At 40.2% G+C, this 15055-nt stretch overlaps 1 protein-coding gene across 1 annotated transcript in view; it reads right to left on the bottom strand.

The window, feature by feature from the left end:
* TMEM47 (transmembrane protein 47) overlaps positions 1-15055 on the bottom strand; it is a 32825-nt gene that overhangs the window by 7004 nt on the left and 10766 nt on the right. The window contains exon 2 of the mRNA XM_081197823.1: positions 6857-6997. Within this exon, the coding sequence (XP_081053949.1) occupies positions 6857-6997 (141 nt within the window). The remainder of the gene's footprint in view (positions 1-6856; positions 6998-15055) is intronic.

Below are 15055 nucleotides of genomic sequence, written 5' to 3' on the forward strand. Positions count from 1 at the left end.
GCAGTCCATGTAAAATATATTTAATCTAAAATTTATTGAGTCCACGCTCTGGTAACCTTCAGGTTAGACTACTGTAACGTACTATTTTTAGACCACAGAGAATATGGCAATCTAAATATAATCCTATGTATATAGACACATATTTCTGGAACAGGGCAATGGCCTGATATTTCAGGGTTCTGAAGAATAAGCCATATCAATTATCCTTTTCCCTTTACTGCAGATCAGACTTTCTTTGCAATAACAGAAGAACACAGGTGACTAAGCTAATGGCTTCTATAAATAGATCATAAAAGAGTGGGAAAAATAAAGTAGGGGATGATGAAGATAGATAATTTAGGAAAGCTCATTTATAATTATATGACTCAATGTAATAAAGAATATCATTTATCAACTAATTACAACAGAATTCATTTGGAATTGCACATTAAAAATACATATACCTCCAATTAATATCTTACATTCCTGACACAGCCATATTCTTACCTTCCACACAGTGCAATAAAGCTTCCTAATAATTTGTAACATTCAAATATCTGTTTTGAACAGTAAGTACTCAATAAGAAATAGCCTTGATGTCACTGATTATTACCAAAGCAAAGTTGTGCAGTCAAAATTTTATCAGGTCTATGTAACTGTCTGAAAGACAAAAGTTAAACAAAGTCTATGTACCTGCACAAGTAATAATAAGATGCCATAAGTATAGCATTGGCTCTGGATGTGGATGACAAACATCAGCTGACATGACTATGGTTACAATTATGAATTAGATCCTATGGCAAAGGTACCAAATGTGCATTAGATTATACCAGGAAGCCCTCTCTGACCCTGTAATGCAGAGGGGGCAGGGGCGGAGGAAGGGGATGCGGTGGGTGCGGTCCGCCCCAGGTGTCACCACTGAGGGGGGGTGACAAAATCCTGGACGGCACTCTCCTGGGAGAGACGTGGTAGCTTGGGTATGCGCAGGCTCCACGCTGCCCAAACAGTCTACCCGCTGCCTTCCCTCCCCCCAGCTGTAGGGCAGCAGAGTGGGAGCAGGCAGGCAGACTCCGGAGGCCCCACAGTGCACCCCACCTCAATGGGTGGCTCGCCCCACCCCTGGGCGCACTGCCCCAGGCGCCCGAGCGGCTTCCTCTGCTGCTGAGGAGTGAAGGATCTTTTTGGCTCCACAGGCCAGATCCTTATCAGGATTGGCCTCGCAGGCCAAATTCAATAGATGGGCAGGGCTGCCCACCTGTCAAAATCCCTTGTATGGCTTTGCAAATATCCCTAGTTCCCCTTTAACCCCTGACATTAGAGAGTTCAAAGTAGGAATGGGAAGACTTGTGCAGGCTTTAAGACAACCCATGTGCTCCTGTATGAACATCCCAGGTCTTTTTTTTTGCAAAGAAGGAGCCACCCTCCTTCTCCTTTAAACATTGGAGCAAATCGCCTCTCCCGCTCCTCTCAACATCCATTCCACAGAATCCATGCCCACTTTATCCCTTTTCTTGGCTTGTAACAGATAGCCACGAAAGGTTAGCAGCCTTGGTCTGGATTTGGACCCTTGTTGACTTGAAAGGAACAGTGGTATAGTCCCTGTCTTTGGATCCTGCAGCTCTTGCCAATTATAGGCAGGCGTACAATAGTTGATACTTGATACTTGAGTGGGTGGTTGCTGAACAACTGCAGAGTTCTTGCAAATGCGGAATGGGTATTAAGTGGCACCTGTAGTAGTGCCAATTCTGCTGATTGAAACAGTCAAGATAACTGAGCTGAGAGTTTGTTGGACCCTGGGTGAGAACCTGGAGGCTGAGGGGTGTGTGTGTGTGTGTGTGTGTGTGTGTGTAAAGCAAAATGGATTGATACTGTGTATACATATTAGTAACTTTTTAATAATGTAACATCTTTATGTTTTAACATTTTCTTTAAGTTGTCAGTTGCTGCTTTTTTGTATGCTGCATATATATATATATATATATATATATATATATATATATATATATATATATATATGCTTTCGTAGATTTTCACGGGTACAGGAATGCAGGTTTTGGTGTCTTCGGGTGTCTTCCCGTGTAAGAGTTGGGGTGTCTAGGCGACGTTTCGACGAGGTCTCACTCGTCATCTTCAGGCTGGTGCTTTCGGCTTCTTGTTACTGGAACAGAGCAGGATCTCAGTGTTTGAGTTCCTATAAATACTGTTGAGGGGGTGTGGTGTATAGCCTCCAACGTTCTGGGCAGAGAGGAAGTTCCCAGGTTAGTGTGCCTTTTCTTCTTTTGTTCATTAATTACTTGAGGGATATCTTGAGTGATTTCTTGAGTGATATTCTGAGTACCACTTAGGAGGGTCATTAGGTGTGGATTAGTTGCTAAAGCTTTCGTGTCTTGACCTCTTGAGCTTGTGAAGAGTTTTTCTGAGAAGATGGCTGTACTGCAAATAGTTGTGCTCTGGCTTGGCTTCGTGTATAGGGGCGAGCTGTGGTTTTGTGCCCTGTGCCAGCCAGATCTGTGTAGGGATTGCAGGGGGGTGCAGCATCCGGAGGTGCCACTATGGTTTGGCTACTGGATGGTGTCTGTAATTTATCTGTGGAGAGGGTCTGGGTTTGGGTCTGGTGTGGTTGATTGGAGATGGCGTTCTGTGTGCCTCTGGTTCTGGTGTCGGTTTTTGTGGGGAGGGCTAATTTCCAGATGTCTGGCAGGCGGGACGTGTCGTCACGCTTGTTCATGTTGTGAGGGTGTTTCTCTATCTCGATGGCTTCCATGATTATTCTCTTGTGGTGATGTTCCATGTTAAAGAGCAATTTGGAATCTGCAAAATTAATTTCGTGTCCTGTTTCTTTCATGTGTTGGTAAAGAGAGGAAGTTTTTTCTTCTTTTTTGACGGCATTCTTGTGTTCTGCGATACGTGCATTTATTCGTCTGTTTGTTTGTCCAATGTACCCCAAAGATAAAATCCAGCTAGAAAACCAAGGGGTCTATGAAATACCCTGCAAAGTCTGCCCAGCCACGTACATTGGACAAACAAACAGACGAATAAATGCACGTATCGCAGAACACAAGAATGCCGTCAAAAAAGAAGAAAAAACTTCCTCTCTTTACCAACACATGAAAGAAACAGGACACGAAATTAATTTTGCAGATTCCAAATTGCTCTTTAACATGGAACATCACCACAAGAGAATAATCATGGAAGCCATCGAGATAGAGAAACACCCTCACAACATGAACAAGCGTGACGACACGTCCCGCCTGCCAGACATCTGGAAATTAGCCCTCCCCACAAAAACCGACACCAGAACCAGAGGCACACAGAACGCCATCTCCAATCAACCACACCAGACCCAAACCCAGACCCTCTCCACAGATAAATTACAGACACCATCCAGTAGCCAAACCATAGTGGCACCTCCGGATGCTGCACCCCCCTGCAATCCCTACACAGATCTGGCTGGCACAGGGCACAAAACCACAGCTCGCCCCTATACACGAAGCCAAGCCAGAGCACAACTATTTGCAGTACAGCCATCTTCTCAGAAAAACTCTTCACAAGCTCAAGAGGTCAAGACACGAAAGCTTTAGCAACTAATCCACACCTAATGACCCTCCTAAGTGGTACTCAGAATATCACTCAAGAAATCACTCAAGATATCCCTCAAGTAATTAATGAACAAAAGAAGAAAAGGCACACTAACCTGGGAACTTCCTCTCTGCCCAGAACGTTGGAGGCTATACACCACACCCCCTCAACAGTATTTATAGGAACTCAAACACTGAGATCCTGCTCTGTTCCAGTAACAAGAAGCCGAAAGCACCAGCCTGAAGATGACGAGTGAGACCTCGTCGAAACGTCGCCTAGACACCCCAACTCTTACACGGGAAGACACCCGAAGACACCAAAACCTGCATATATATATATATATATATATATATATATATATATATATATATATATATATATAATTGCTATAATGCTTAATATATAATCAATCAATAATCAAAACTTGGTTCAATTGGTATAGAATGCCTGACTATTGTTAGGTGCAGGCTGGTGTGATTGTTTTGCACCTCATTTAGCACATCTTCATGAATCACCAGTTAGTTTCTGGACTCAACTCAAGCCACTGGTTTAAATGGTCTGAGCACTGGCACTGAGCCAGCAAGTGCCTTCTCTCATGTCATTCCAAACAAATTTTGAGTGCCTTGCCCCATAATTCCCAAACAAACGTCAAGATCTTCTAATGAGTCGTCCTTGCTATGTGAGCCATACTTGGGCAACTAAAGCAGGATTCTGTAGTGGAGAAATGTCCTTTGTCGGTTGTCTTTCATTGTATCCTTTTTTGGAACATCTTCACTCCACCAAATTGTTAATTTATGTGTATGTTCTTTTGCTGTTTTATTTGAGTGTGGTTTAAGTTTTACAGCTTGCTTAAAGTGATATTTTGATTGTATGGGAATCTTGTGTTCTCAAATGTGTTGTATTGCATGCCAGGGGCAGAGAGAAGTCGGCATTGCAACAACAGGAGCACAAACATTTCTTCTTGCCAAATAGAGCATTATTTTCCCCTGCCTTGTGCTGCCCTAGGGGTTCTCCCAACCCCCCAGAGCTGAGGGTGAGCAGGGAGTTTAGGGATGAGAGGGGGAAGCCCTGGTGCATTAGTGGGACTCCTTGTGCTGGCTATTGCAAGCACAGCTAATCAGTTAATTCTGGCCCATGCATTTTATACTGAATATAATTTGTTCATCTAGGCTGAGATCTAGTGGCTTCCATATTGCTGTGGAATTACACAGAAGGCAACAACTAGAAGTGGCTAGAAAAAATAATAATAGAAAAAGGATGCCTAGAAGACATTTTTTAAAAAAAGCAATTTAAAACTCATTTTTAGTAAACCATTCTGTTGCCAGCACTGCGTCAATTATGCTAGATAAAACTAACATATTTCATGAATCTATTTTGCTAATTTCTTTGACGACTCATTGAGATATAGAATTCTGGTAGCCTAAACTCATGTGCCCTCTGCTAAACTATAGTGGTTTAACTAAAAAAATGGAAACAGCAGGGGGCAGTAGGATGCTTCCCCTTATCACTATTTCAATTCTTGAAATACTAAGGACCTATCTTTCCACCTCCTTGTAAATGGATCTTTAAAATCCATCTAGCAGAGAAGATGGCCTTGTCATTCTCTCCATTATGGGATATCATACAGGCTTACTGTTTCAGTTCCAGCACAGATATGATTGACAGAATGGAGGGATGCAGTGCCTGGAAAACTTCAGGGAGAAAAAACTGTTACTGGCTAACCCAAAGGACACTGAAGTGCATACCAAGTGGTGATTTCAATGCATATAGTATGCACTGCATTATCCTTTGGGCTGATCTGTTTATGTGGGTCTTTCTTAAAAGTATTTCTGAGCACAAATTCTTTCCTTTGAAGCTTTGCAAAATAAAATAAAGGCTTTACAATGTGATGGCTGTTACAAAAAGTAAACCTGACACAATGAAATTGATTCTTCCTGTGAAGCATGGGGAAGATATAAACACCTTTCAGTTTAATCCTATTTATTTTCGTACAGATGGTTTTGAGAGCTAGTACTTAAGGGACTTTTACAATCAAATATTTGAAAAGAATAGCATTAAGCTGAAAGAAAGAAAGAAAGAAAGAAAGAAACCATCAACACCATCAAAAGTTGCTGCATATAGGCTGCAACTTTTTCATTAAACATAGTGGGATTTATTATCACTTAAACATAAATAATTTGCACTGTTAATGGCTCTGTCCTTACAAAGGCCTGGAATGTGGACAGTGATGATTACCCTATATTAAATTTCAAAACTGCAACACTACTAGGTTAAATACCAATAGACTTCTTGTAAAAGTAATGCACCTCTGTCATATAACAGCATATAGAGTTCATTTGCTCAAATAGCTGGACTGTTGGTTGTTGAATAGTTGACAGCTCCATACAGTCCTGTTCATGGATTCTTCATACTGTAGATTATTGTTATTAATATCCCACCTTTTCCCCCGACTGGGACTCAAGGTGGCTTACAGATAAAATAGAAAAAGTAGAAACAGAAAAGATAGTAATTTAAAAAGCAGTTAAACACTAATAGAATTAAAACATTAAAAAAGATATATTTTAAAATACAGGTAATAATAATAAGGAGGGGAAGGCCCAGGAAACCCAGCCAGATGGGCAGGGTACAATTATTATTATTATTATTATTATTATTATTATTATTATTATTATTATTATTATTTAGAGACAGCCTACGATGAATTGCAGTGCAAACATGGGGAATGAGCAGTTGTCTCCATATTCATAAGTACAGTAAAAAAGTGCAGCTATGATTACAAATCTCCACATGTTCAACTTGGTTTTTCACCACACAGGTATGTACCCAACTGAATGGAAGAATTTGATAAGAATGAACTGACACTCTGATAATAACCCTTTAAATCACATCGATCTCATGACTATTTCCACATATCAGGGAATGAAAAAATTTGAAAAAGCCCAGTCTATGTAAAGAACCCCCCAGATCACTTTATATTCTTGAGTTTTCAAATGAGAAATAAGGGATTTTTTTAAAAAAAAAATAGCATGATAATGCTTCAGAATGCAAGACAGGTTGAGTTAAGGCATCAGTTACTGCACATGAATGCTTAGCTGTGAATGATTTGGCCATGGGTGCTAGAGATTCTTTGTCATGTAAGCAAAGGTTGATCATGCTGTATAATCAAGAACTTCTGAAATAACCTTGGGCAATGATCTGATTATTGGCTTACAATGCACAATGAGTCACTCTTTTCTGCACAAACGTAAAACTACAGCTAGGAAATTCTAGCATACTTCAGAGAACCAATCTGATTTACCTGCTGCAAACAGCATGACAGCAACTGGTCTGTAGAACCGCCTCCGGGATCCCACACAGATAGAAATTAATCCAACCAAGAAAGCTATAAGAATTATGGCGGCACCACCCAACAGCATAGAAAGTGTAGCGATCTGCCAGTCTGCAGAGAGAAGGAAACACAAATAATTGAAACTAGATAGTAACTCATATAAAAAGGATGTCTATGTAAAATGCAAAAACAAACAAGGACTCCAGTAAACACAGAAAAGTGTTATTCATAACAGAAAATACAATTGCATTCAGACTTTTAAAAATAGCTTTTCAGAACAGTTCTCTTAGTCAGATTTAAGATGCTATCTGTATGTATTCTATTTTAGGTACCAAAGGAAAAACTGCAAGATTCTGTGTAATGCAGATATCGGGTGCTTATAATATTGACCATTTATCTCTTCACCACTTTCCTATAGTAGTTAATGGGATACCCCTTCCTTAATTTACAGCCACATGCCTATGCATGTTTTTTCCCAGGGAAGTGTGACAGAACTGTAGCTTTAGTTATAAAAGGTTTACAATAATGAGGAGCTGAATAAAACCTGGTATGACTAAAGTAGAAAGGAAAAACTCATAGTAAAACCATCAGAGGGCTATTTGCAAATTAACACACTCAGGAGTGCCAGCTTGGCTTTGTGACCCTGGGTGCCCAGGGCTGTGGGTGCCATGCAGCATACATGGCCCTGACACCAAACCTTTTCCATGCCTGGCCCCTGGGGAATTTTGTGGGTGCTTGGGCACCCAGGGCCCCAGGGAGCTGGCACCTATGAACGCACTTGAATTTCAACAGTTAGTTAACTAGAGCTATTAATGGCCCAGTGGCGTAGCGTGGGGGGTGCAGGGGGAGCCGGCGCACCGGGTGCAACATCTGGGGGTTAGGGTGCGCAAATCCATGGGTTAAGGGGCGCAAATCCATGGGTTAGGGGGCGCAAATTACTTGCCTTGCCCCGGGTGCTGACAACCCACGCTACGCCACTGTAATGGCCCAATAATCCTAAGGTGCATTTGAATGATGGGTGGAACATGAATACACCAAAACAAATGATACTTCTGATTGAAAACAATTCTATTGTTTCAGATATATTTGTCCAGGCTACAATTTATATTTATTTTAAAGATTTATAGCCTGTTATTCATTGGCACAGATATCAGGGTAGGATACAACATAAAAAAACACAAGTCAGCTAAAGTTCAAGTCAGCTAAACAGAGAAGGCTAAAACGGACACTCATTCAAAACCTAAAAATAGGAACTACTTCACTTGGCACCAAAATGACAACCATGTCAGACGACGTGCAAGGGGAGGGCATCCCACAGAGAAAAATCCATCTTGTTTCACCACCAAATGTATCTCCTCTAACAGTGGAATGCAAAGAAGAGCCCCGATGGCTAATCTTAAAACACAGGTATTCAGGGCCACAGTTCAACAGTATGTGGAGACCATTTATAATATAAAATATAATTAGTCAGCTATTCTGCAAGAAAATAGGAGCACAGGGGAACTGAATCCATTCTTTCAGGCCCTGCAGGTGGATCTTGGTGGTGGGAAGGGCTGTAGCTCACTGGCAGAGCACATGCTTTCCATGCAAAAGGTCCCACACTCTCCAGGTCGAGATGGAAAAGTCTCTTGTTTGAACTCTTGGAGATCTACAGCCAGTCAGCAGCAACAATACTGCACTAGATAGGTCAATGATCTTACCTGAGATTCCTGCACTAGGGGCTGAACTAGATGGCCTCAGGATCCCTTCCAACTCTATGATTTTATGATTACTCACACACAGATGAAAATATAGCTGCCCCTATGTGTACATTGGGGGCAGTCATCTTTTTCTCTTGTTAACTATCCAGGAAGGGGTACTCTGTCATACCATACTACATCTTCCAGTAGCTTTTTAGTGAAATGTATTCAATGAGTGCAGGAAGACCACTTGCTAAATGGTCTTTAAAAGAAAGAAAAAATGTCAGGGAGGACCGCAGACCACCTTGGATATACTTATAATTTTATTTTATTTTTTAAGTGTAGGGGTTTTTCTCCTAGGTTGACTTAGGACGGGACACCACTGGCTTCTTTGCCTCACACAGAAAAATGTATTTAGTGAGCCTAGGTAAGAACAATAATTTGCAACAAGTTAGACTACAGGATTTTGTGCTTTGTGTAGACAAAAGTTTTTTTATACTGTATAACTTTGGGAACTTAGTTTGCACGCTCTCCAATCCCACAGTTGTATTAATTTTAAAGCTGGACTTCTCGGCAAAAGAAATAGGGCATTATGTTATATAATTGATGGCACAAAATCAGGTTAAACACAATACACCAAATAATCTTGGGCTGAGATTTTCAAAGCCAATTTAATGAGTGTGGTGAATTAAAATCCCCCAGCTAATTTAGAATTTCTTAATGCAAGAGTTCTAAAGGCTCTTCAAGCTAATGAAATGTAGCAAGAGCTGAGGCAAGGGTAGAGCTGCTCTCAAATTCAAGAGCAAATTCTGTCACACATGTGTATAATATTTATTTTACTTTAGAAAGAGAACTGTAGGTAGTTGAATGTTTTATGCAACCCCACCCCCAAACCAAAACACTCAACATACCAGAACAGAACAGTGCTGTACTGTTAAACAGAGAGATGTAAGTAATTGACGGCTTATGAAAGAATTCAGCGAAACTTTCTTTGGTTCAAACAAGTCCTATTTGGATGCTCAAGTTATGTATGATTAACATCACATGAGGCACCCTGCACCAGCCACTTCCCAACACTATCCAAATGTTTGGGAGGAAGTCTGCAGCAGGGCAGCATAACCAAAAGCAAGTAGGGTGTCTCTTGTGACCTCAAACTCTGGGTGCTTAGTCTGTAATCACTTTAGGATTGGGGGGGGGCTGGGCAAGAGTCTCTAAAAGGTATGAAAGCGAGTCATGCATAAGATTTAACTTAATTCTATATGTGAAGCTGAAATGGAAGTGTGGATAATTGCATAGTGATACATTCATTGTGGTCATTTTTTATTACAACTGGAGTGGAGAAAATTACCTAATACATTATATCAATACCACACTGTTAATACATGAATACAAGTCGTAAATAGAAAGAAACAAGCCACTACCTTTGACATGTGATAGTCTTACATAAACAGATACAGATCCCGCAACTCCCACACTGAAAAGAAAAGAAAAGAAAAGAAAAGAAAAAAGAAAAGAAAAGAAAAGAAAAGAAAAGAAAAGAAAAGAAAAGCTTATTGAATGAAATCATGGTAGGAGGGACATATGGTGAATTGGTGATAGCCAGTTCACGGATAAATGATTAATCACTATACCTTTGTTTAAGAGTCAATTCTCTAGTATCCCATTGAATGAAATGGACTTTTTCACACCTGCTTGGAAGAAAAGTCCTCAGTCAAATCACTGTACTCCTAACCTTCATGGACAGTGTTGGAAACAACACATTGTCTCCAGTCTCTAGCTAGCATTGGGGAGGGGCCTGCCTGAGTCATAATGGTAGGGGTGCATTTAGTGAAAATGACCCTGCTCTCCTGCCTAATAACTGACTGGCAAAATAGGTCTACAGTAGCACAGGAATGCAATGCATATGAAATGTATACTGAGGATACTGCATGCAGGCCACTTTTCCTGTGGCAGCTGATTTAAACTATCTTCACACTGTGTCCCTTTGTGGACCTACAGGCTCTTTTTTGTAGTTTTGTGGCAGTACAATGAGTTACCGGTAATACACAAGAGTGTATCATGCATACCACTCCTAACTATGGAAAGTATCTGGATTGCTGGCTCAGGTAGACCAGATCTAGTTTATGTCACAATTAACTTTATTTTATTCTTTTAATTTATTTTTTCCTTGTTCTTCAGCTAGGGAACCTTAGAGCAGATAACGAAAGATTTAAAAATACAATAAAACAACATTAAAACTGCAGACTATAAAACAGCTTTTGAAATAAATTAGTGACAGCTCGGTTGAAATGCAGTAGAAAACTACAATATGGAAAATGCCTGAGCAAAGAAAAATGTTACACCTGACTCTGAAATGACATCAAACTTGACACGAGGAAAGTCTATCTGGGGAGAGAGCTCTAAAACTTAAAAAAGGTACTGGTTCTAGGTCACTATCTGCTTCATCTCTCATGGCAGATGCACTCAAAGGAGAGTCTCATGAAAAGATTTCAGTGTCCTGGCACAAGACAGTCCTTGTAGCCTTTAAATGTAAGAACCAGCACTCTGAATGGTGCCTTGAAGTAGACTGGGAGCCAATACTGTTATTTAAGACTGGCAAGATCTGTTCCAAATACCCAGTTTCAAGTCTGCACTCTAACAACTGTTTTGCACCAACTGAACCTTCTGGGAAGTCTTCAAATGCATGTATGGTAATCGCTAACAGGAACTGCTCTGCAACTGCTGTTATCATTTATACTCACAACAACCATGTAAGATAGATGAATTAAAAAGGTAGAACTAATTCATTTTTATACAAATCCAAATAAATTATGATCCAATTATTAACGGGACCTAAATTAGTCACAACGAACTTGTCCTAGTGATTTCAATTGATTTCATAAGCACGGAATTCTCTGTATTTGGACCAATATATTTTTAGCACAAAGTTATGTAGGTTATCGGATGAAAGTTATGGTAAGTATTGAATGTACAGCAATAGATTCTTGTTCCATTTGTTTCATTATCCAATAAGATCACAACTAACTGTACATCTGATAAGCTTCCTAAACTGGGCTGAATGGTGGCATTGCAATATAATGGGAGTTTGTGGTGAAGCCAACAGTCTTCCCAAGGGTTCAGGAGTAACTCAATAACACACACTTCATTATGTTAAAGCAGATTAAACAGGAGTTTGTTACATCCATACACAGTGAGTTTACAATCCCTGATTCAGTTTCAAAATTTCAGAACAAGTGGTTTTAATAGCTACATTTTGACCACACTGAAGCATCAGAGCCCTACAAAGCAAACTGTCTGCTTTACAAATATTTACAAGAACTTGTTTCAAACTTCAGAAATACAGATTCTCATTGCTTTCGCTGATAACTCTCTAAACATGTAGGCAATCCCAATGCAAGAAATATATAAATCTTTCTTTGTGCTGTGAAGCAGATTGAAGCCACTAATGTTTAGAAGCTGTGTACATAAAGGACTCACTCAGATGGCAATTCCTTAGTGTAAGACACTATGACCCTTTTGTGAAAAGGCCCATGTGAATTAACAGGGCAGCAGGTCTGTGTTGTTCACACCCCTAGGGTTGCGCAGCTCCTTGGCTTTGTCCCTGATATCCACACATTAAATGGAAAATTTTGACCAATGGGTCTAATTAGCCGACCCCAGTTGGCCCATGAATCTGCTTTGGCCATACTGTGCCCACCTGCCCTATACATGGTATCACATATAATGTAATGTGTGGAGTAAGTAAAGATGCTTCTGGGCCAAAGGGACTTGCACAGTGTTCCACAACAACCAGCTGATCACTGATGCAGACATAGACAGGTTATCATGGGACATCATTATGATGGATAGTTGGGCAAACACAGCCACCTGTCAAGCCACAGGGGATAGGAAAGATAAGGTACTGGCCCACAGACCACATTCAGTTCCCCACTTCATGTCTACATGTTTGGATCTTTACATATATAGGCTTTCACTTCTCAGACAGGGAGCAATCCGACCCTAAGGTGCAGGTACTGCTGCATGGACCTACTGCCCCTTTAATTGGGGAGAGACATTGTGTTTAACATATGAAGGGACTTTTCTGAGATGACTTTCCCCCTTAGTTTTTGTGCAGGGAAATAGTTTACCCAAACACCAACATATGGTAAGATCATCCAGGAAATTAGTATTTAGACTGGAATCCTGACCTGTCAGTAAGCCCCACTGAACCCGATGGGAAATTAGACATGCATACGATTCCATTGCCAGTGACTTAAAAAAAAAATCTCTGCTGGTTATGTGAAGAAAATATTTTGCTGATTAAAAAAAGGGGGTGATGACTTACATAGGTCTTATCTGTTTTAAAATGCAGTCACAGCCTGATTCTGTACATCACTACCCAGTGTGATGTTCACAGTTGAACATAGTAGTTACCACATCACTTGTCAGACTTTCCAGAACGCTAGAGTATTACAAACCTTTGCAATTTAAAATATAATGCTGCTTTAGTACCAGACCAAAATAAAATTTTAAGAACTATTTCTATTGATCTTCTATGTTTCAGCAGAAGATGATTTCTTGGGTAAATACATTTTCCCACTAAGTGGTTGAATCTAAAGTATAATAACACTAAGAAACATAAGTTCAATGAAAGTGTACTTATGATGCTTCAGTTCTTTCCTAGAATGAGAAAATGCCCCCCAATGGAACTGAAAATAAGACATGATGACCTATGGCAGCTATTTCAAAAAACTGATGCAAACCTAGTTAATTCTTTTGGATAGCCACAAATGCTTTAAGCCGAGAAATGGAGAACTAGCATGGCCAGATGTTGGGGTGATGGAAGTCAGAGGCCAACAACATCTGGGCTGTGACGGCCATCAGCTTGAATGGCTTTAAAAGAGGATTAGACAAATCATGGAGGATACAGTTGTCACTGGCTACAAGCCCTGCCTTCACTGTCAGAGGCTGTATGCTTCCGAATACCAATGGCTAGAAACCACAGGATGGAAGAGTGTTGTTATGCTTAGGTCCTGCTTGTGGGTTTCCCATAGGCATCTATGGTCAGCCATTATGGGAACGGGATGCTGGACTAGATGGGCCAATAGTCAGATCCGGCAGGCTCTTCTTATATTCTTATGGAAGGCCACAGTTTTCTCACTCCTGTTTTGTTTTATGCAATATCTGTTTTCCCATTGTGCACTTCACTTACATGGGATAAATTGGGAGAGGAGAAAGTATCTTTTTTTGTGACAGTGTCGATGAACAATCATTATTTTTCTAGTTAGGATTCAGAAGTGTAGCCAGGATAGTCTGAATAAAGGCTGGCTCAGAAAATACTGTGGTATCCTTGAAAATAATTCACCACCACCACCGAAGAAATGTTCCCCTGCAAAAGGGTTTTATTGCAACACCTTAACACTGCCTGCAATCCTCCTGAATGGCATCATACAGGTATAAAATAGTATCACAATCTTCAGAGACTGAATTACAACTTAAAGTAGAACAGTAAAATTAAAAGAATGTTTCACATGATGTACAACAAATTTATTATCATGCTTGCAGAAGGGTAATCAAATTTCCTGAGCAAGGTCAGTATTTGGGGGATAGGAAGAAAGGAAATATTTCATCCCCTTGTACCACAATTTCAGACCTTATTTCCCTTTCTCATGCCACTATATCCACCTCATGTCAGTAAAACAGTTGCCCATTCTCTCCTTAACAGGATAAAAGAGTATTCATCGTGATGTTGGTGGCTATAACAACCTCAGTGATTCCCCATTGTGATGTCTTGTTTTGTAAGATTAGACTCTCCAAGTGCAAAACAAAAAGGCCTGGTTCACACAAAACACTAAGACAAGTTAACCATTAGTTGCTCCCTCAGACATTCATGGATTGTTTCTCCAAACTTTGATTTGTTTCCCAGCTGCTCTTGCCTTGTGCCTTTGTACTTTGGTGAGAGTTGGAGGTCGATGCTGGATTCACATGCAATGCTAAGTCATAGTAAGAATAGCCAAGGTTTGTAAGCAAACAGTACATGACTTCCCATTATGCTGGCAGTAAACAAACCATAGGTAAGCTGCTGGAGTGCGTTCAATAAACCTCCATGCTATATTGAACTTCCACAACAAATCAGTTTAATCTAAGCAAAATATCACAATATCCTATCTTTCACCTCACACTCTACTTCTGTATCAGAGTGTTATTAGAATTTAAACATTCATGCTGTTGTTTCTTACTTCTTTGTACACTTTTACACAGACAATAGAAACCTCCACTTTCCACAGCTCCTTTAGGAGGAAGGGGGAGATAAAATGAAACAACAATAATAATGCCTCCTTCTGCACCTCTTTGTTACTGCCCTCTACCAATCGCCTCCTTAGACAAAAAGCTGAAAGTAACTAGATAACTGTCATTTAAGAGAAGGCTGACAATTAAACCATATTAATATACCCAAAGTAAAAACACACAACTGTACTATGTAAATACCCTAAAATCTGAGCCACTCTTT

The sequence above is a fragment of the Podarcis bocagei genome (genome assembly GCF_964188305.1).
Source record: "Podarcis bocagei genome assembly, chromosome: 6".
NCBI classification, from domain to species: Eukaryota; Metazoa; Chordata; class Lepidosauria; order Squamata; family Lacertidae; genus Podarcis; species Podarcis bocagei.